At 31.3% G+C, this 21,821-nt stretch overlaps 1 protein-coding gene and 1 pseudogene across 3 annotated transcripts; both read right to left on the bottom strand.

Annotated features, from left to right (window-relative positions):
* Positions 1–5,485: 5,485 nt before the first annotated feature.
* Positions 5,486–8,023, bottom strand: LOC140173179 (probable serine/threonine-protein kinase SIS8; annotated as a pseudogene).
* LOC112802380 (uncharacterized) lies at positions 7,746–14,092 on the bottom strand. 3 transcript variants are annotated; one of them, XR_011882362.1, is made up of 4 exons: positions 12,350–14,092; positions 11,285–11,316; positions 11,083–11,181; positions 7,746–7,814 (listed from the first exon to the last, which is right to left on the bottom strand). XR_011882362.1 is itself a non-coding variant. In XM_072237672.1 (3 exons), exon 1 carries the CDS (start codon positions 14,024–14,026, stop codon positions 12,359–12,361), a length of 1,668 nt encoding a protein of 555 aa, XP_072093773.1. In that variant the 5' UTR covers positions 14,027–14,092; the 3' UTR covers positions 10,980–11,181; positions 11,285–11,316; positions 12,350–12,358. The 3 variants fall into 3 exon arrangements, 2 of the variants coding, with proteins under 2 accessions (XP_072093773.1, XP_072093774.1); XM_072237672.1 differs by lacking the exon at positions 7,746–7,814 and having other exon boundaries at positions 10,980–11,181; XM_072237673.1 differs by lacking the exons at positions 7,746–7,814; positions 11,285–11,316 and having other exon boundaries at positions 11,004–11,212.
* Between the last annotated feature and the right edge of the window lie 7,729 nt (positions 14,093–21,821).

Genomic DNA, 21,821 nt, shown 5'->3' with positions numbered 1-21,821 from the left:
CTTCCCAATCCCATTATATTTTTGCAATTGCCTTCTTCTTTGCCATCCACACCTTTCTGTAGGATGGTTTGAAGTGATAACTTGCATGCACCGCACCTTGCAAAATCGGAATGTGGACTGAATCAACGGCAATATGACCCTGCAGATCAGACTGCTTTCGAACTGACGATGGTCTTGAGACATGGTAGGTGCTAGACAACTATGCGCTCCACCAACCCTCTGAACCTCCCTGAACACAACAAAACAGTATTGCTTTAGCCATATCTCAAACCTACTTAATATATCATATAGAAGTACCGACAAGCATAATTAAAGTTGAACTTACCAGTATCCGAGGTTTTGCCGAAGGGCCACATGGAGGCTCCATTGACACCCACTCGAGACTTGACAGCATTGCGCATGGTATTTTAACCGGTCCGATTCGATCACCCGGTACTTCGCACTCTTGCAAATACTGTAGTTCTTCACACCCTGAAGCACTGCCTCTTGGCTTTTGAACCTGTGGCCGACCTGATATTCTACACCGCCGTCTAGGTTATAATCCTCTTCACCCGTGTCAGAAAATGGAGTCCTCTCAGGCATGGCGTCCAGATCCAGACTGTGATAGTGACTTGGCACTGCCGATAACGCCGGAATTGGGTGAGGTGGTGGCAGGACATGGCCCGCCACAGTCTAGACAGGTGTTTTCGGAATAAACATATCCTCATTCCCACCATCGGACTAATGACTGTCCGCACTGTCCGCTACGTAATCCTCGTCCGACTCCTCCTCGCCCTCCTCTTCCTTATCCACTGGAATGGCGACATGAATGGGCGATGGTGCGAGAGGTCGGTCGTCCTGTACATAGGTCGAGTGTATAGAACCACCACCACCACTATGTCCCACCTCGGCAGAAAACTCCATTACCTGCTCCACCATGATCCTCCCATGGATGTCGAACATCAGTCGGACATGCTCGTCCCCTTGAAGTCGAAATAGTCAAAACCGGAAGACTCCGTTACCCATGGATGCTAGCAACCTATACGCCACCCTTCCGATCTCCCTCACTTCTGTACTACCGAGCTTGCTCAATATCAAACTCTTCAAATCCGACAATGTATTCACACGCTGAGTGCGAAACAATATCAGATCCTCACACTCAAATATCACTCCATTGTCGCCATTTCTCATATGACAATTGGGATAAAGAAGCACAACTATGTATAGACTGTTACTGGCCATTAAACGAGATGGACATGAAAAGGATAGGAAATGTTTGTGGAGAATACTAAAGGTTAGACATCCTTTTATAGTTGCTGCCACTTTGTCCTCCATTTATCTCGTTTACACTGTCAACGAAATAGACATTTCATGTATCTCATTTACAGTGTAAACGATATATATACATATCTCATTTACAATGTAAACAAGATATACACGTTACCGCTGACATGTTTTATCTCATTTACGGTGCAAACGAGATACATAAAATGTTATCTCGTTTATACTGTAAATGAGATATGACTGAAGAATTTAAATCAATAAATATTTTTTAAATTATTTATTGTGAAAATTATCACATTTATTTTATTTATTAAAATAAAAAATTCTAATTAATACCCTTTAATAGTTAGAGTTCAAGAAACAGAACAGCTTTTATATTATGTTATTCTCATATATACCCGTTACTCAAAAGAAAAATACAAAAAATGGCTAAATGGATCTAATTCTATAATTGTCAACAAAACCATCCAGTTGGACTTTTCTGGATCTTCTAATAGTGTGATGGGCCTTGATAAATATGCCCATTACCTCATAACGCAAAGCCCCTATATATATATATATATATATATATATATATATATATATATATATATATATATCAGTCAGTGTATAAGTGAGGCGCATGATATTACAAGGTCCAAAAATACCATTGCATACTATCAATTTTTGTAGAAACACTTCATTAGTGCATTTAGCATGTATTTTTGTTTGATTCAACCAAATAATTGTGTCACCGAGTATCGAATAACCCACTGTCCACATCTCCTCTTTTATGGGCAGTGCTACGGTGCTTAAGAGAATTTTTTTCTGCCGGTGCTGAAAATGTGTGGCAAAGAGAAGGAAAGGACGCGTGGCACTGATGTCTCCCAAGTGCTGACAATTTCTGCGTTAAAGTTGATAGTGATGTATGCTGAAAATTTGGTTAGGAGATAATAATATTGTGTTAATGATGTCAATTATGTTATTGGGCCTATTTTTGTGGATCCAATAAATATTTGATCTCATTGTTTTTGTTATGTTATGGAACAAAAATAAAATAAATATGATATATATCACAGTGACAGTTTTTGTTTGATGTTTTGGGCCTTGAAATATGTTTTTGGACATGAACCCAAAATTAAATCATGAAAATATTATAGTAGTAATAACCAATAAAAATATAAAATCAAAGAAAATAAATAATAATAATAATAATAATAATAATAATAATAATAATAATAATAATAATTTAAAAAAAAGGGAGAAGATAGCTCTAAAATTAAGAATTTAGGATACAAAGAGAGAAGATGTTTTTTATTGGTCTATGTTGTTGTAAAGTCCATGTTATTTAGTTCTGAAATTTTTTTTTTGGAATAAAAAAATTTAATATCTTTATTTATTTGTAAAAAAGAATATTTGTTTAGATATTTAATTCTTTTAGTTTAATTATTTTTAATTTTGAAATTAAATAAATTAAAAAATTTAGTCGTAGTATTTTGAGTTTAAAATCGTGGGCTTGTCAGCCAAACTTGCTCCATAAGATAAATAATATACAAAATTATTCTTTTTTAAATATCTTTAAAATATATAACTTATAATTTATTGATATAGAACTATCGATTAAATTCCTATTGTATATTTGAGCCCGCTCGTGAACTCGAGTGAGCTCCTGAGCTTTCGGTGGGTCGACCTTCAACTTAAGAATTCGACTTCATTGTTAACGACTCCAGCTGTAAGCCAACCGCAATTTTCGTGAGTCGAGCTTGAGCTTTATCAACCACGGCTCACAAAGGTTCACTTCCACCCCTATCGATGTTAAACAACAAAAATAATAACTTAGAAAGAGTTCAAATTTTTCTTCCTAGAACTAAGTGAGACTTAACACCAACCATTATTACAAACTATTATTTATTCTTCAAACAAAGTAATAATTAAATAAATATTACTTAACCAAAAATTAAATAATATCCATTTAAATTATTAAACAAATTCTTTAATGCAAATATCAAAATTTAAAATTTTATAACTTGAATTATATCTAATTTAAATAAATTTATAAAAACCTTATTTTTAAAAAAATTTTAATTTAAACATTGTTTTTAGATTTAACATAGACTTTCAACAGTTATATTTAAACTCAAAATACTACTGTTTAAAATTTTTAATTTATTTAATTTAAAAATTAAAATTTATTAAATTTGACAAATTAAATATTTAAATAGATTTTTTTTCAGATAAATAAAACTTAAAAAGTTATTAATTTTCTTTCATTCATGGAACAAAATTTCATAACACAATAACATGGGCTTTGAACAACACAGATAAGTAAGGACTATTATTATTGTTATTATTTATTTTCTTCGGTTTTATACTTCTATTGTTTATTATTACCATAGCAGTATTTTCATTATCCAATTTCATGTTTATGTTCAAAAAAAAATGTCATGGTCCAAAACGTTAAGCAAAAAAAGGATTTTAGTGTCACATATTATGTTCACTTCTTTTTTGTTCAATAACACAAGAAAAAAAGCTACCCTCGAATGTAACTGCCAACACTTGCTGGGTCTTCAAAAATAGGCCCAATAATTTAATTAGCATCATTAACGTAACATTATTATCAACTAACCAAATTTTATGCATACATCACCAACTGATCACCATCAGCTTTGGGGCAGCAAATGTCGGCACTTTAGAAGCAACAAAACCACGCGTCCTCTACTTCAAACTGCCACATACTTTCAGCACCAGCAGAAAAAAAATCTTTTCAGCACGCTAGCAATGGCCCTCTTTTATATCCTATTAACATTAATTACATCATGCTAATATGCTATAGAGGAAATAAAACTTCTGTAACGAAGCAGAAAAGCTGTCTCAAGACTAAGTATGCTACTTCAGTTCATCATGTGAAGAAAAAAAAAAGTTTCATTAGCATAACAATAATCTTTTATTATATCACATTTTTTTTACTTTTTTTATTTCACTTAAAAAGCATTGATAAAAATTATATTTTATAAAAAAAACTTACATTCATTTTTTTTATGAAAATAATATTTAAAAATTATTAAATAATTTAATAAATGTAATTAATTACTATTTAAAAAATTTTAACTATTAATTTTATATAAAAATAATTTTATGTAAGTCTATTTTATAACATTAATTAAGAAAAGCAAATTAAAAAGATATATTTTTTCTTTGTTTACTACAATTAATCTATTTTTTTTGGTGACTTCTACAATTAATCTATTTGAATTGGCTTCTCAATCACTTCTCTAAAAAAAGAAATGTTGACTAGACTAAAAAAGTTATGTTTGATCTGCTAACAAAATCATTTTAAAAGATAAAAAACATTTAATTTTAATATACAAAAAATATAAATTATTTTATATTTTTATTTAATTATATAATTTTTTAAATAACTATTCATATTATTTTTACAAATATAACCTCATGTAATTAAATATATGTAACTAATAAAATACTAAAGCACTTTCATTCTTTTCTATCCATTAAATTCAAACCAAAAGACATCATTTTTACGAGTTTGATAAAAATATAAACAATATTATTTTTTCGAACAAGAAGGGTGAAGGAGTTAAGCTTTGTTTAGTAAAATTTTTATTTTTTAAAATAGTTTATAAAAATTAATTTTAAAAAATAATTTTAAAAAAAATTATAGTATTTATATTTGATAAATTAAATTAAAAATAATTTTTAATAAACACAAATAACAATAACATTTAATAAAATAACTTTTAAGATTTAAATATACTATAATATACATTAATATAAAAATTATATTTAGATATCAATTAATGTATAAAATTATATTAAATCTTTTAATTTTAATAAATAAAATCATTTTTAAAAAATTCTATCTTAAATCCTTTTAAAAACACTCTTATCTTTTAAAATTTATAAGTATGAACACAATTTTTTTATTTATCAAATGCAAAATAAAAAATTTGTGCTTTTCAGTGAAAAATACTTTTTTAAAAAACTTTATCACCAAGCCTTAGACATAACCCTTGGCCCCATCCAATTAAAAAATGAAAAAAAATAAAAATAAAAATAAAAAATTTATCCAATTTGCATTTACAGCACCAAACAATTTCCACGCATTATCAAATTTTCTTGCATTCAAGCTACAACTGCAACATCTCATAATTTATGCACATAAAAATTTAGAATTGATTACAGCAAAATTACAAAGAATTGTGTACACAAACAAATGGTACAAAATTAAAAGTAAATGAGAAAAAAGAAATAAATAAAAAAAAGGAAAGAGAAGGGACAAGACTGAAAAGAATTACAGGACTGAATGAGCAAAAATACTATACAACTCGTCTTCCCATCATTTTCTTTATCAGCAAAAATGGAAAAAGATATGGTTAGCTGAGTCGGCACCAACTCTTGATGACTGAGCCTTCTCATGCCTACCTGGTTTCGACACTTCAGATTGAGAACCAATGTTCGGCTTGTGCAACGGCTTCAGCGCCGCCATTATTTCTGTAGTTCTCAACTTTGGATCTCTACCACACAAAAGAGTATCATATCACACCAACCATGATTGTAGGTTAAGTATTATAAAGGTTCCTAAAGCTTAAACATTTGCAAGGGCATCCTGTATATGCGAAATATTTTCGACAAATCCCTGTAGTCTAGAAGTTTTCAATTAAGTCCATATGCTGTACAAATATTTTTCAACCAAGTCTTCTAGTTTAAAAATCGTGTAATCAAGTCCCTATCATGCATAAAAATCTTTAGAGAAAACAACGAGTCGTCATTACAGGGGTTTGTTGAAACTGGCTTGCACTTTATAAGGATTTTTTATTAAAAAAATGGTTATATTGAAACAAAACTGTACCTTGGCAAGATCAGATGTGTATTTCCTTTCATGTGATTATTCATATCCGATAGAACAAGCGGTTTTCAGAATGCTATAAGCAAGAGTTCTGATATCTTAGAATACAGATAAAATGATTGAAGAGTACACACGTCTGCCAGCATTGCTTGATAATATCCGTGATAGCAGGGTCCATATCATCTGGAATGACAAGGCAACGATGCTGGAAACCGACAGCACCCACAACTTGCATCGATTGATTCCACCCCAGGGCTGTTGCAAAGTAGAGAGCTCCCATAATATGACTCCAAAGTATAAACATCGCACCTGGATATCCAATCACCACTTGTTATAATCACAAAATTATGAATGCCTTAAAAGGGTGGCAAAACCAATGAGAAGAACGACAAGACAAGGAAGCCAAAGAACAGTTATATGTAATAAAAATTCCAACTTATTTTTCCCTATGCCAGATGATTCAGGTCAGAGAGGAACACAGACAATAAAATCCTCCTCCACAAGCAAAATAAAGAAAAATTTAATGATGAAAACCAATGATAACTGAGCTTACTTTTCATTTGAAGGTTCATTTCTTAACACTTCAGGCACCATCCACTCGGCCTGCAACATGTCATAAAAAATGAATATATTGCAATGCCAAACAAACGCTTAGCAGCAAAACTAAATACGTGCAGAATATCGGAACTGATCACGCATACGAAAGAGAGGAGCTCGAGGTAGAGATGAAAAGCATGTAGTTACACTAAGGCTCCATTTGGCAATCATCAGAGGACACAGACCAATTTGAAAAGGAGACAGAAAAATGCACAAAGTTTCTCTTCCCTAAGACAAAATTTGCCCAATTATCTCTCTCTCTCTCCTGTCTTTACATTTTTGGTCCAGAAAGGCAGAAACTCTTACCAAACAATAACTTTAGGCCTCAACAAAATTAAGAAAGATTTGCTCATTTGTTACCAAAGACCATTCATCGTAGTAGAGTGAGTTGGTAAAGTCTAGAGAAGAGTTACAAGAGTTAGTTATGAGAGAACTGTTGGCTGTTGGAACAGTGCCAGCTACATAGGAGAGCTGTTAGTTACAGCTATCATAACTAACTTAAGAATGAACGGACTGTTGTGCCTTTTGTACTAGCTTGCACAGCAAGCTACTCTTCTATATACATAAGCACAAATTAGTGATAAGCTAACTAGTAATGCAGATCATACATTTCTTGTCTTTCTCTTCAAATCCTCTTTTTTCTTTCTCACTCTCTGTTTTCTTCCTTCTCTCATTCTCTCAAACCCTATTCAATCGACATTTTCTTGGCACATAGAATTAGTAATTGTATTATAAATTGAACATAACATAAGCCCAGGCTAAAGATAGGTATTCATCATCCCAACAGGATTAATATAACATGCCAAACATAATGAATTTTTAAACGGCAAGAAGCTCCTGGTTTCCCAAATTTTTTGTTAAAAGATAATAGCAAATGCCTCCATTTGTGTATGTTTGTATATCTTCAGAAGAATATAAAGCACAATGAACATAAAAAATATGCAGCAAAATATAGAACAAGAACATGAAAGAACGAATAATTCAGAAGGCAGAGGGTATGACACAGTATTTGAGTTTAGAAATGAGGATCATGACAGCTTACTGTTCCTGAAGTTGATCTGGAAGAAAGGAATGTACTGTGCTTCATTCTTGATAAGCCAAAATCACATAACTATACGAAAGAAAAAAGAAACAACAACAAAACAACAACAAAGCCTTGTCCCACTAAGTGGGGTCGGCTACATGAATCAAACGACGTCATTGTGCTCTGTCATGTATCATGTCTACAGAGAGACCGTTTACATGTAGATCTTGTTTAACCACCTCATGGATAGTCTTCTTAGGTCTTCCTATGCTTCTTGCCCTTTGTCCATCTTCCATCTCATCCACCCTCCTGACTGGATGTTCTATCGATCTTCTTCTCACATGTCCAAACCACCTGAGACGCGATTCAACCATCTTTTCCACAATGGGTGCTACTCCAACTCTCTCTCTTATATCTTCATTCCTTATTTTATCCAATCACGTATGACTACTCATCCATCTCAACATCTTCATCTCTGCCACACTCAGCTTATGTTCGTGCTCCCCTTTAGCCGCCCAACACTCCGTACCATACAGCATAGCCGGTCTTATAGCGGTGCGATAGAATTTACCTTTAAGTTTTAAAGGCACTTTTTTGCCACATATAAAACCAGATGCATTCCGTCATTTTGACCAACCTGCTTGGATCCTATGATTTACATCCTGTTCAATCTCTCCATTATCCTGTATGATGCACCCAAGATACTTAAAACTTTTAACTTTTTCTAGGATGTTTTCTCCAATCTTCACCTCTATATTGGGGTTTTCCCTTCTCAAACTGAACTTACATTCCATATATTCCGTCTTGCTACGGCTTATGCGCAGACCATACACTTCTAAAGCTTCTCTCCATAACTCCAACTTCTTATTTAGGTCTTCCCTTGACTCTCTCATAAGGACAATATCATCGGCAAAAAGCATGCACCATGACACAGGCTCTTGGATGTGCTCTGTGAGTACTTCCAGGACTAATGTGAAAAGGTATGGACTTACGGATGATCCCTGGTGTAATCCTATACCAATAGGAAATTCTTCCGTCATACCACCTTGAGTCTTCACACTAGTTGTGACTCCATCATACATGTCTTTAATTGCCCGAATATATGCAATCCTTACTCTCCTCTTTTCTAAAACCTTCCATAAGACTTCCCTTGGTACCCTATCATACGCTTTTTCCAAATCAATAAACACCATATGTAGGTCCCTTTTACTACTACAATACCTCTCCATCATCCTTCTTAATATGTATATCGCTTCAGTGGTAGATCTTCCTGGCATAAATCCAAATTGATTCTCTGTTACTTGTGTCTCTTTTCTCAACTTCCGTTCTATCACCCTTTCCCATAATTTCATAGTATGACTCATAAGCTTAATCCCTCTATAGTTTCCACAACTTTGTATATCCCCCTTATTCTTGTAGATAGGTACCAAGGTGCTCTTTCTCCACTCATCAGGCATCTTCTTTGACCTTAAAATCTCATTAAAAAGTTTGGTTAACCAGTTGATGCATTTTTCTCCAAGACCTTTCCAAACCTCAATCGGGATATTATCAGGTCCTACTGTCCTGCCATTTTTCATCTGCTTTAAAGCCTCTTTTACCTCGAAGTCTCGAATCCTTCGATAGTAGTCAAAGTTTTGATCTTCTTCCCTTGTGCATAATCGACCAAGGCTCGGAAGAGTCTTCTGTCCCTCATTAAATAACTCGTAGAAGTAACTCTTCCACATTTCATTAATCTTCTCCTCTTGAGCCAACACCTCTCCATCCTTATCTTTTATGCACTTAACCTGATCCAAATCTCTCGTTCTTCTTTCCCGACTCTTTGCGATTCTATATATATACCTTTTTCTCCTTCTTTTGTGCCCAAAGACTGGTATAAACCCTCATATGCTCTTGTTTTTGCTTCACTTACAGCCACTTTTGTCTCTTTCTTAGCTGCCTTATATTTTTTCCAATTATCTGCATTGCGGCTTAAAGACCACTATTTAAAGCATTCCCTTTTTATCTTTATCTTTTCTTGTATATTCGCATTCCACCACCAGGACTCCTTGTCTCTTGGTCCTATTCCTTTAGATTCACCAAAACTTTCTTTTGCTGTTCTTCTAATAACTTCTGCCATCTCCCTCCACATCTCTTCCGCGCTTCCATTTCCATCCCACTTTGCCTCTTCTCCTACCCGTCTTAGGAAGTTTCTTTGTTCCTCACCTTTCATCCGCCACCACCTCGTCCTTGGGTTCTTCGTATAATGTCTTTTCCTCAACTTTTACTCAACGCGAAAATCCATGACGAGCACCCTATGTTGTGTTGTCAAACTCTCTCCCGGAATAATTTTACAGTTAATGCAAAATTTCCGGTCGACTCTCCTCAACAAGAAGAAGTCGATTTGAGAGCTTGTCATGCCACTCTTATAGGTTATAAGATGTTCGTCTCTCTTTTTAAAACATGTATTTGCGATGAGAAGATCAAAGGTTGAAGAAAAATCCAAAATAGTTTTACCCTCGGCATTGATCACCCCGAAACCATGGCCTCCGTGAATACTCCCATATCCAGTCACTTCTCCCCCAACATGGCCATTTAAATCTCCTCCTAAAAAAATCTTATCTCCCAAAGGTATGCTTTGAACCAAACTCTCTAGATCCTCCCAAAACCTTATCTTGTGTTGTTTGTCCGAACCCACTTGCGGTGCATAGGCGCTAATCACATGGAAAGCACCTCCCTCCACCACAAGTTTGATAGAGATGATCCGATCTCCCACCCTCTTGACATCCACTACGTCCTTCTTCCACTGCTTATCCACAATTATTCCAACCTCATTCCTTTTCTTCACCTTTCCTGTATACCAAAGTTTGAAACCAGAAGTATCCAACTCCCTAACCTTTGCACCAACCCATTTCGTTTCTTGTAGGCACATAAAGTTAATCTTCCTCCTTGTCATGGTGTCCACTACCTTCATGGACTTTCCTATTAGAGTGTCTATGTTCCATGTCCCAAATCTCAACCTTCTATCACTTCGACCTTTACCTTTTACTTTGTGAACTAGCTTATTTACTCTCGTCCGTTCACGAAAACGCGAGAACCCTTGCTCATTTAACACTACATCCGGGTACCGATGCAGCGGCTCTTGCTTTGACACCGTACTCGAGCCATACGGCGCGTTGCTTCCGGGCAACGACCTAGCTTTAGCGCAATAATGTCTTTAATTCATGTCATGGGGGTTCGGCTATATGTTTATGTTGGTTGCCGAAGACCTAACACAATTAAAAAAAAAAGAAACAGTAAAAAAAAACAATTAAACCATATCTACAGGTAGCTATCAGCATGCTATCAAGAAAATTCAATCATGACAATTAGTTGACACCTTCACAACCCAATTTTTATCAACAAGAAGATTTAGTGACTTCAAATCATGGTGTACAATCACTCGAGTGCAGTTGTGCAAATGGTTTATTCCTCGGGCCTGTAGATTCAAGAGATATATGTCACATCCACTGAGTTTCACTAATTATGGCAATAATTTGCTTAATGAAACTACATCGCAATAAAAGAAAACAGAATCTTACAGTATCGAGGGCCATCTCAAAAGTATCTTCCTCTGCATAGCAAATATAAAGCTCAGACTTCAGAGTCATTAAAAGTAATCCTTCCAGAACAACATTATCAAAATAATAAATAAATGCAAAGAAATTCACCAAATAAAATCAAATTCAATTTCAAAGATGTATTGTTTCACTTTTAACACCTCCGTCACAACAACACACAATGCAACTCCAAGCCAGTAAGAGTTTTTCTAAAATGCTAATAATCAGAGTGTCAGAGACAATGGAACAATGTCTACACAGGATATTAGACAAGAAATCATGAGGTAATTTATCTAAGGATTAAGAGAAAAACATCCTCTGGAAAAGTACTTCACAATGTACATATTTTCAGCAGGGGCGATTTCCAAGCATTACAACTGAGTAGCAATAATTAAGTAAATGGCCAAAAATTTTGAGACAACTGAACCATATTAACCTTAACTCAATGTTGCTCAGGATGATGAAAAGAGGGGACATGCATTTTAGAAGGTGGGTTTAATTTGAAGATGGAAATGGAAAACCATATAAGCTTAAGAATAAATCCTTAATAGATACTTAAATTTCCTTTTACGACAATTCCTGGAGGATCCAATCCAATAAACAATAGTTCATGGTTGCTTATATGATAAAACAGTCATAGGAATTAGTTTGATTTATATACGGTACCTACAAAGATAAGGAAAAATAAGTTGCACGGCAAAATAGCAGAGAACAAACAACAACACAAAATGTTCAATCTTTTTAGTTTTGCTTAGATTGTAGCATGATATATATATGAACTCATAGAATAACAGTAAAGAACACTCTATTGCTATAAAGAGATCTTAAACACTAAATCTGTAAGCTATAACTAGGAATATCATCTAAAGAATCAATAAAGTAGTGGAATTAAAAAGGATGATAGCAATTGCAAATCGAAAGTGCAAAATTAATTAATGTTATGGCATTGCCAAAGTCCTCTGACCCAACAGACACAGAATTTACAAAACTATGATACATATTTAGCAAAAATGAGATGTAATTTCAATTTGAGTTGATGTATCTTACCTTCTTTTATCAATTCAATAAGCCTCTAGCAACCATTTCCCGAAGAAGTCTCTCCGCCATGTCATTCTCATCTTTTTCAAACAAAGCATGAATAACAGTTTCAAAAGTCACAGCATTTGGTAAGCAACCATTGCCTTCCATTTTTGACAAGAGTGCCAATGCTTCTTCAAACAAACCCTCTTTGCAGAGCCCATTGATAATAATATTGTATGTCGTCACATTTGGAGGATAGCCTTTCATGGAAAGATCTTGAAAAATCTCTTTTGCAGCTACAAGTCTTCCACCTTTGCATAGGCCATCAATAAGTATACTATACGTGACTATATTTGGATCAATGCCACTCTCTTTCATTTGCTTGAATAACATAAGTGCCTTGTCAACTTGTTTGATATTGAACATCCCATCCAACAAGGAATTGTAAGTGACTACATTAGCGGGTGGACCTCCTTCGTGCATCTTGACAAGAAGCTCCAAAGCACAAGAGATTCTCTTTGATTTGCTCAAGCCATCAATAAGAGTGTTGTAAGTTACCGTGTTTGGAACCAAGTACCTACGACGCATTTCTTCAAAAAGATTCAAGGCTTCATCCACCATTTTACTTTTGCACAAGCCATTAATCATGATATTGTAACTTTGAACATCAAGTGACACTCTACTTTGGGCCATTGTGTTGAATACATATTTTGCCTTATTTACCTGATTAACCAAACAATATCCATCCATTAGGCTGTTATAAGTAACTACATTTGGTTTCACACCACGTTTTGCCATTACAGCCAATACACTCTTAGCATCTTTGATCTTTCCTTCCTTGCATAGCCCATCAATCAAAGTAGTATAGGTATAAACATTAGGAGTAATGTTTTTAAGCATCATATGATTTAGTATATCAACGGCTTCCTTAAATTGACCCACAAGACACAATCCAAAAATGAGAGAATTGTATGTGATAACATCGGGAGAAATTCCCTTAGCAAGCATTCCAGAGTATAAATGAAAAGCCTGACTCACAAGTGTATCCTTGCAGAGGCTATCAATAATTGTGTTGTAGATGAAGACATCAGGAGCAATGCCATACCGTGGGATCTTTCTCAACACTTGAATAGCAGCTGATGTGTGTCCGGTCTTACAGAGCCCATTGATCAACGTCCCATAAGTGACTTGATTAAACTGAAATCCATGAGCCACCACTCTGTCATGAAAGCGCACTGCTTTTTCAACACTACCACAGAGAAAGAGGCCTTTCAGGATTGTTGTGAATGTTACCGTATTAGGTTGATAATCCATTCTGAAAATCTTGGCCAATACAGAGGAAGCAAGCGTCATACGACCCATGCCGCAGCAACAATTGATTAAGATATTCAAAGTGACTATGCTGGGCGCAATTCCCCTGGCTTGCAATTGCTGAAAAAGGGAAACGGCGACGTGGAAATGCTTCGTCTTGGAAAGAGATCCCAAAATCTGGTTAAATTGGATGACGGGAGGAGTACGACGCATAGAGAGCATGCGAGTGAAGGAATCAACAGCTTCATCAACTTGGCGAGTGGATGGGGACACAGAATGAGAATGAAGGGATGAGAATGAAGATGAAGAGGAAGGGAAGGAAACAAAATTAGGGATTTGGAGAAGAGAATACCTAAAAATGAAAGTGATTCTTGAGGTTGAGGATGACAACATTTTAGAGATTCGCACTATCGCTGTTGTCTAAGTTTCAGGGAGTTTGCTAACTCTGCGGAAATAGTATTTTTTAACAGAAATAAAAGAGACGATCTAATTGAAAGTTTTAGTTTAGAGGTTAATACAAAGGAAGAGTATGGTTCTGATAAATATCGAATATCGTAGTATATAAATAAATATTTTACACGATAATATTTTAGTACATATTATTTTAAATGATAATAAAATTTTTTATTTTTAAATAATTAAATATAAAATATTTAAATACAAAATATCTAAATATTTTTTATTTATTAAAATTAATTATTATATAAAATATTTTTATAATATTAAAAAATTATATTAAAATGATATTTTAAATTGTAACTTAAGAATATAAAATAATTAAAATTTTATTTTATATAATTTTCATAAAAATATTTTTAAAATATAATTTATTTAAAATATTATATATAATACATTAAATATTTTTAAATACTATATATACGTAAATTACATTTTAAAAATATTTTTAAAAAAAATTATATTATATAATAATATCTTTAATAAAAATAGTTAATTAATAAATTTTAAATATAATAATTTAATTATTTATTAAGTAATATAAAATAAAATTAATTATTTTATATTTTTATGTTACAGTTTAAAATATTATTTTAATATAATTTTTTATTATTATAAAAATTTTGTATAATAATTAATTTTAAAAAATAAAAAATATTTAGATATTTTATATTTATATATTTTATATTTAATTATTTAAAATAAGAGATTATATTGCCATTTAAAATATTATGTATTAAAATATTATCATTTAAAACATTTATTTATGTACTATAATATTTTGTATTTATTAGAGTCCATCAATACTCTTTTTTTATATTAGTTTTTAATTTTAATCTAATAAAATCTAATAGTCTATATAAATGTGGCACATCTAATTAGTACATAAATGTTGAACTTATTTTAGACATACTTTTAGCATATAGATTTAATTATAAATTTTTAAATTATAAAAATTTAATTAAAATTTTGATAAAATTATAAATCTTAATAGAATAATTAAATAAAATAATAATAACAATAAAGAGGCATGTTATTTTTCGAAAGGTATAGTGTTAACGGATAATTTTAAGATTTATGGTTTAAAAAATTTGTTAAATAGTATAATGTTAAAATAAATTGAATTAGTATGTTTGAAGTGGTTAGATCACATTTATCATCATTTTGTTGGTAGTTGGTACACCTAATATATATCTACTTGTAAAAATTTGTCCAATTCTACTATATATTTTTTCGAGTAAAGTAGAAGATAAAAAATATTTAATATTATGCTAAAAAAGAATATACTAGAAAATTTATATTTAGACAATATTTATGCTCTAACAATTAATTAGAGTTAATTTTTGTTTATGCATTTTGATAATTATTTATTTATATTTAAAAATTTATCAAACAATATTGATAAATCAACTTATCATTGGAAAAAAATTAAATGGAATAAATAAAAAATTATCACCAAATAAAATATTGCACCCCAAAGCTATTAGTTATTATCATTAAAATTAGAGACGTTAAATAATAATTTGTCACTAAGAAATAATGACTGCTCTTTAAGTTTGTTAATTTCAGAGTAAAGACCCAATTCGGTCCTTGTCCATTTTCACGAAGGACAAAATGATTTCTGTTAAAAAAAAAAGGGACACTTCGATCCTCGACCTTTTTATTTTGGGACAATACGGTCCTTCTGTTAAAAAATTTATTAAATAATAATAAAAATTAGTTTTGTGGAGGATTTTATTTGTATTTTGTGGGGGTTTTAAACTTCCACCAAAATCTTTTCAACAATATAACCAATTACTACCACTACTACCATTATCTTTTCATCCTCATTATTATCACTCTTACTTCTATTATTTTTATTGTGTAACCATATTTTATCATCATCATTATCTCTTCTACCGTCATCATCACCAATACCAATATTATCAACATTAAAGTTTTCTTCTTTTATTTCTTATTCCATGATATTTTTTTTCTTTAAAAGGTATTATACTATAATTACTTTTATTTTGTGGCATCATTTTTATCAATGGTTTTTCTTCATTTAACCACCATTGATGAAGGAATTTTTTAAAAACAAAGTTATTAATAATTTGTGGAAGTTTAAAACCCCCACAAAATTAATTTTTAATATTATTTAATAAATTTTTTAATAGAGGGACCGTATTGTCCCATAATAAAAAGGTTGAGGGTCGAAGTGTTCCTTTTTATTGGACAGAGATCGCTTTGTCCTTCGTAAAAATGGACAAAGATCGAATTGGGTGTTTACTCTTAATTTCAATTCATTTTTTTTAATGTAAATTCATTGAACAATATGATGTATTTCTAAACATTAATAGCTATATTTGAAGTTTTGGACATACGGACATACAATAAAACCTGCAATAAGGATTCATAAAAAAATTATTATATATTATTAATTTTGTAATTAAAATATGTCACATATTCTATTTTCATTTATTCTATTTATTATTTATTTTATTATATAAAAATTAGGTTTCTGCACTTAATTAACATGCTTTTGAGAGTGTTTAGTGATTTATTTTTTTTAATTTATTAAATACAATTTATTATGATAAATTAACTATATCAATTAATTCATTTAATTAGATATTTAAATATCACATAATTTATTATAATTTATATCAATTTGATTTAGTGGTATTTTTTTAATTTATTTCTTTTAATTTTTTGTAAGTATTTTTAATTTATTTTTTTAATTTATTAATTAGATTAATTATTAAAATAATAATTCTATGAATGAAATAGACTCTCGAGATATTTTTCACTAATATTTAAATCAAATAATATATATTGAGTTAAATTCAAATAATGTGAATTAAGGATTAAACTAAAATAAAATGATTTTTTACTTATTCAAATTAAATAAAATAAATACAAATTAATTTTGTTAGATAATCATGGTCTTTTGGTCTTCTATATATAGATAGCCACATAACATTATAAGAATCACAATTTTTATCGCCTTTGCTATTTCAACTCTTTTTTTCTTTATATATAAATATACTCAAAATAAGAATGTATGGATGAGTGTTTTATTAATTGTTTGTTTGACGAATACTATAGTCCGAAAATGTCTTAATTTAAGCATTCTACTACGAAAATTGAACCTGTAGTAATTCAGAGTGACCATGGTATTTTTTATAGTATTATATAGAAGAATATTTTTTAAAATGAATATATTCATTGTAATTAATTTTTTTTATTAATATGTTATTTTTTACCTAACAAACAATATCTATGTTGAATATATTATTTTCATCAGAAGCCATACATAATTGATTGATAATTTTATGTATAAAAATATTCATGTGCTAACTAAACACCATATTATTAATTCGCTAAAATTAATTCTCCTATGACTATGCCAATATATAGCATAATCCGATGAAAATTGATTAGATTACATTTATTTCCAACAAAGTGGGTGAGCTTTTAAACCTAATCACGGTCGGAGTTGATAAGGGTTTAAAAAATGTTAACAATACAAATATTTTTATTTTTAATACCCAATAATAAATATATAAATTAAAACTAATATTGTTTCATATAAAATAGTAAAACGTATATTATGCTCAAAACATATTCGATTCGTATTAACTGTCATTGCTTATCATTTACATTATGACAAATCTGATTATTAAAAAAATTAAAATTAACTTAAATATACACAATATTATTCTATGCCTTTTATTTTTATTTTATCATCATAAAAACTCTTATATATATTATAAGAAAACCTCATCTTTTTACCAACGGTTCTTCCATTCAATATTTTCTATAAAGAAAAGATGGATGATTTTGTTATTTTCAATTCTTTGGTGTGTATGAACGATGCATAATAATATTGTGTTTGGCAAAAATATGTGAAATTTTGAAAAGTTTAAGCATAGGTTTGGTTCTTGACATATTCGTAGATGAAGTGTCGAGTAGATAAAAAGATAGCTAATAAAAGAATACATGGTTAAAGCTCCTTAATACTAACCGTCATAGTGCATGATAGGTGTTTTATAATTTTTTTAGATTTGATTGTTTCTTTATTATTATTATTATATGTTGTTCTGTTTAATTTATGCTAAAAATGTAACACCCTAATTTTTAGCACCTCATGATCGTACTAAAAGTTCAGGTGATACGTACCTCTAAACCTTTTTATTCTATACTATTTTTATTATTATTAACATTTTATTACGAATATTAACTAGTAGAAATATTATTAATATTATTATAAGTTAGAGAAAAGCAAATAGAGTGGTCTTAAAAGTTTTAGAAAACGCAAACTTAATTAAAGTACTTTATAATTCTTTTTCATAAGACACATAGAAAAAAGTGAGGGAATAATGCGAAGATAAATTATATTGTGAAATGATAAGAAAGAAAGAACGAATGAAAAGAAAATGAGATAAGTAAAAATATGGTAGTGAGCCCACTGAAATTCGCTTTCCAGAGATACATCGGCCACTCTAGGGGATGGTCGCACCTGTAAGATGGGGGTTGCTTACACAGGTTATCAATACATACATTGGCTAGAGAGAGCCTCACCTGGCTTGTAAGACAGAAGTTACTTACAGGGGTTATGTTTGCATACACGGCTCAAGAGAGCCGCACTTGTAAAATAGAAGTTGCTTACATAGGTTATGACACTTGAAGCCAAACTCGGCCAAAGGTTGTTGAGTTAAGTGAAAATATAATTTAATAAAAACCGAGAACAAAAGAATTAAAAGAATAAAAGAAAAATACTAAAGGACCTCTGTCATAGGAGAGTAGATAGCAAATATTAAAAGAATCTAAAGAACATCTGTCACATGAAAGCAGAGGGCAAGAATGAAAGAATGTATCAACTAAAGGGATCTCTACCGCAGTAGAGTAGAGAACAAATATTAAAAAGAAATTGAATGCTGATTGGGCCTTAGTGCCAAGTGTCTAGTAGGGACGACGATACGTAACGCTTACTTGATACTTATATGGTGAACAATTTCCAGTAGGACAAATAAATTAATTAGAATCTAAAACAGAAGTTTATTTAGTTAGTAGAGATTTTAAAAGCATTTGAAACCAAATTTTAAGGGAAATTTTAGTAGAGTATTTATCAATGGTACTGTTGCTTCTCTATAAATCCGTTCAAGCATCATTTGCTTTGTCCAATGGGCCACCCAAGGTGCTGGAGGAGCCTCAGGTGCAAATGGGCGAAAGAACTTGGTTTCGTAAAAGTATATCAGCATCAACACGAAAACACAACCATCAACAGACTATTTCTTTCCCTTTCTTTTGTTTTCAACTCCTTTCATCAAGAAGTTGAGCACATGTTTTGCCCAATTCCATTTTTTAATGTTGTCCACATGAAAGATTGGTGGCTTATGGATTGGAGAGGCCGCACTTATTGTTGTGGGCAACAAGAAGCACTTTTGTATGAAACAAAAGTCCTCTTGAACTTTTTCTGGTTCTCCTCCCCTTCTATGATCATATCCAGCACATTCCTTGTCTTCTGGATTCAATTTATTGTAATCAACCTTATTATCAAAACGATTCCCTACAATATTTTAGTAGCACAAATCAGTCAAAATGGCTCAGTTTAAGTTTCTATAAACCAATAAACTGAAAATAAGCAGTAAGTGAAAAGTGTATTACCTCTGTTTGTTATGTCCAGGGCAGCTGCTACTTTCCGAGGAATTATGTATATTCTGCCCTAGAGAGTTTTCAAGCATCATTTCTCTTCATCAAAGAGATCAATCAATTCTCTCAACAGGGTATGAGAGATATTCATTTTTGGGACATGTGCCAGGGCACTAAATCCCATTTCTTCTACTATATCTTTTTTTTTCTTGAGTCATATCCATGTACACTATTGCCAGTACCTTTGTTTGGCATCTGCAATAATGAGTTTTCTGCAAGTTTCGAAACAGAATGTGAGGATATATTTATAATAGAAAATAGGTATTATTCGAATGAAAGCGGACACATATATTTAATGTGCTTATGTTATAGTGCGGCTTGTCCTTCATTGTTGCCATTGTCTTGTTCTGTTTTGCTGTAAAGAAAATGTTTGGTCAATACTTCACTCAATACAGCAATAAGCACAAGCATGTATATCTTAATCAAGTCAATTAAAAACCACCAAACAAAACAAAAAGAAGCCACGGAACAAAGCAAAAGGAAGCCACCGAACCGAATAAAATTCATTTGGCCAAATTTAAAAATATTCACAAAATTTATTCCAAAGCCCTAGTTATACTACTGTAAAAATTTAATCACAGTATTTCAAGAATGACACCGAACCGAACAATATTCATGTTAAGAATAAATCGTTTTCAACTTTTAATCATCAAGAATAGTATTTCTCCATGCAAAAGAAGTACTGAACAGTGTAACAACTAATTTCAAAGTGCTAGTTACACTGTCTACTGAACTGAATGAAAACAAGAACAAATTTCATTCCAAACTCTAGTTATACTGTAGAAATGCATGCACAATAGTTTGATTTACTAAACGAAGAAAATAAATTCAGTAAACCTAAAATGCAACTAGGAGAAACGTGACAATGCAAGATTTCAGATTAACAGTAGTTTTTTTCATACCTTTTGTAGTCTATGATGCTGTTTTCATTCTTTTTTTGTTGTTCCTTGCCAAATCTTCTTTCGATTCTGCTGGAGTAATGGTTTTCGTAGAGAACGTGACTGAAGTTTGAGTGATTTTGAGAGAGATTTGAAGAGACGGAGCGATTTCGTGTATGTTGTAGAAGAAAGAACGTTTTTTCATAATGAAGCGCGAATGAAGAGTCGTTTCGTTTGTATAGGGCACGTGGAAGTCACGTTTATTTAATGAGGTTGGAAGCGCATTATTTGTTTCTGGTTTGGGCCAACTTGATTACATGATTACATGGATGTGTAACAGGCCCGTTATAATAAAATTTAAAAACCAATTATATTAATGAGTGAAGACTAAAAATAGTATATAGTAAAACTGAAAATTTTGTGTATGTTAATAAATGAATAGAATTGAAATTATTTGTCATTATTTAAGTATTATATGTACGTATATAGTTTTTCTCCTTACTAAAAGTGTCAGAGTGTAAAAAGTGAAATCATATATTTAGAAATTATTTCTAAGCCAATACTTAAAGAAAAAATAAAGGTTAAATACGTTACACTGTAGATTTATATAAAATATATACAAATATTTGTATATAATACAGTATTTACTATATATTTTAAACTAAATAGTTCTATCAAAATATATTCTATTAAAAAATTTAATTTTTTTTAACACCAATAAATTTTCTCATTTATATTCTTGAATTTTTGTGCTCATCCCACACGTATAAATCTAGTTGTATTCTTATTTTGCAGAGGTGATCAACACTTTTTATTCTTGGGTGGATACGTGGGTTGCTACTTTAATTTCTACCAGTGGATAATATACAATTATACATAGTATATAGGAGTTTGCAATGAGATATTTGGTTTGTAATTAAAGTTTATGGGTTGTAAATAACTTTTTTGGAAAATTATTATTGTGCTGTTTTATAATTTCATTATATAATAAATTTGCAAGTATATCTCATTTTGGCTTATGGATATTATCAGTACTTTTTGTTTGAATTTACTTAGGTAACAAAAAACTGAATGAACAAGAAAGAATGAGCAGAGAAGAGTTGTAGAAAATATGAGAGAACAAATGAAATATGACTTGAATTGTGTATATCACTTCATTA

This window comes from Arachis hypogaea, chromosome 5 (assembly GCF_003086295.3).
Source record: "Arachis hypogaea cultivar Tifrunner chromosome 5, arahy.Tifrunner.gnm2.J5K5, whole genome shotgun sequence".
Classification (NCBI taxonomy): Eukaryota; Viridiplantae; Streptophyta; class Magnoliopsida; order Fabales; family Fabaceae; genus Arachis; species Arachis hypogaea.
This window is presented reverse-complemented; position numbering and strand designations above follow the sequence as displayed.

What these genes read in the sequence shown, in the direction of transcription:
- LOC112802380 (XM_072237672.1), bottom strand. Translation starts at nt 14,026, where the DNA reads ATGTTGTCATCCTCAACCTCAAGAATCACTTTCATTTTTAGGTATTCT.